This window comes from Haliaeetus leucocephalus, unplaced genomic scaffold (genome assembly GCF_000737465.1).
Source record: "Haliaeetus leucocephalus isolate CR32 unplaced genomic scaffold, Haliaeetus_leucocephalus-4.0 Scaffold536, whole genome shotgun sequence".
Classification (NCBI taxonomy): Eukaryota; Metazoa; Chordata; class Aves; order Accipitriformes; family Accipitridae; genus Haliaeetus; species Haliaeetus leucocephalus.
In genome coordinates this window covers 7,763,398-7,763,828 of record NW_010972972.1, presented here as the reverse complement: position 1 = coordinate 7,763,828, position 431 = coordinate 7,763,398, and the positions used below count along the sequence as shown (strand labels likewise).

The window sequence follows — 431 nt, the reverse complement described above, 5'->3', positions numbered from 1 at the left end:
GGGGCTGGCCCAGGGACCGTGAGGGGGGGGGGGGAGCCGGGGGACCCCCCCCCAACCCCCGTGCATCCCAGAGCAGGTGGGGCCGAGGGTCGCGGGTGACCTCCGTGGGGCGAGGGGGCTCCGGCGTGCCCAGCGTGGGGCGGCCGTGGGGCCCGATCCTGGGGGTCGCGGGGAGCAGTGGGACCACCCCGGCCCCGCTGACCCTCCCCGCCCCCAGGCTGAGTGCCGTGGGGCCGCGGGGACGCCGCCATGGCCAAGCGGGAGGCCAGCGCCAGCCCGGTGGTGCGGCAGATTGACAAACAGTTCCTGGTGTGCAGCATCTGCCTTGACCGCTACCGCAACCCCAAGGTGCTGCCTTGCCTGCACACCTTCTGCGAGAGGTGAGACCCCACCGCGCCCCACCTGCGTCCCTGGACCTGCTGCACCCTGAC

At 74.9% G+C, this 431-nt stretch overlaps 1 protein-coding gene across 1 annotated transcript in view; it reads left to right on the top strand.

The window, feature by feature from the left end:
* Positions 1 to 249: 249 nt before the first annotated feature.
* The window catches only part of TRIM3 (tripartite motif containing 3), a 5,878-nt gene continuing 5,696 nt past the window's right edge, over positions 250 to 431 (top strand). Inside the window, exon 1 of the mRNA XM_010576715.1 lies at positions 250 to 380. Within this exon, the coding sequence (XP_010575017.1) occupies positions 250 to 380 (131 nt within the window). The remainder of the gene's footprint in view (positions 381 to 431) is intronic.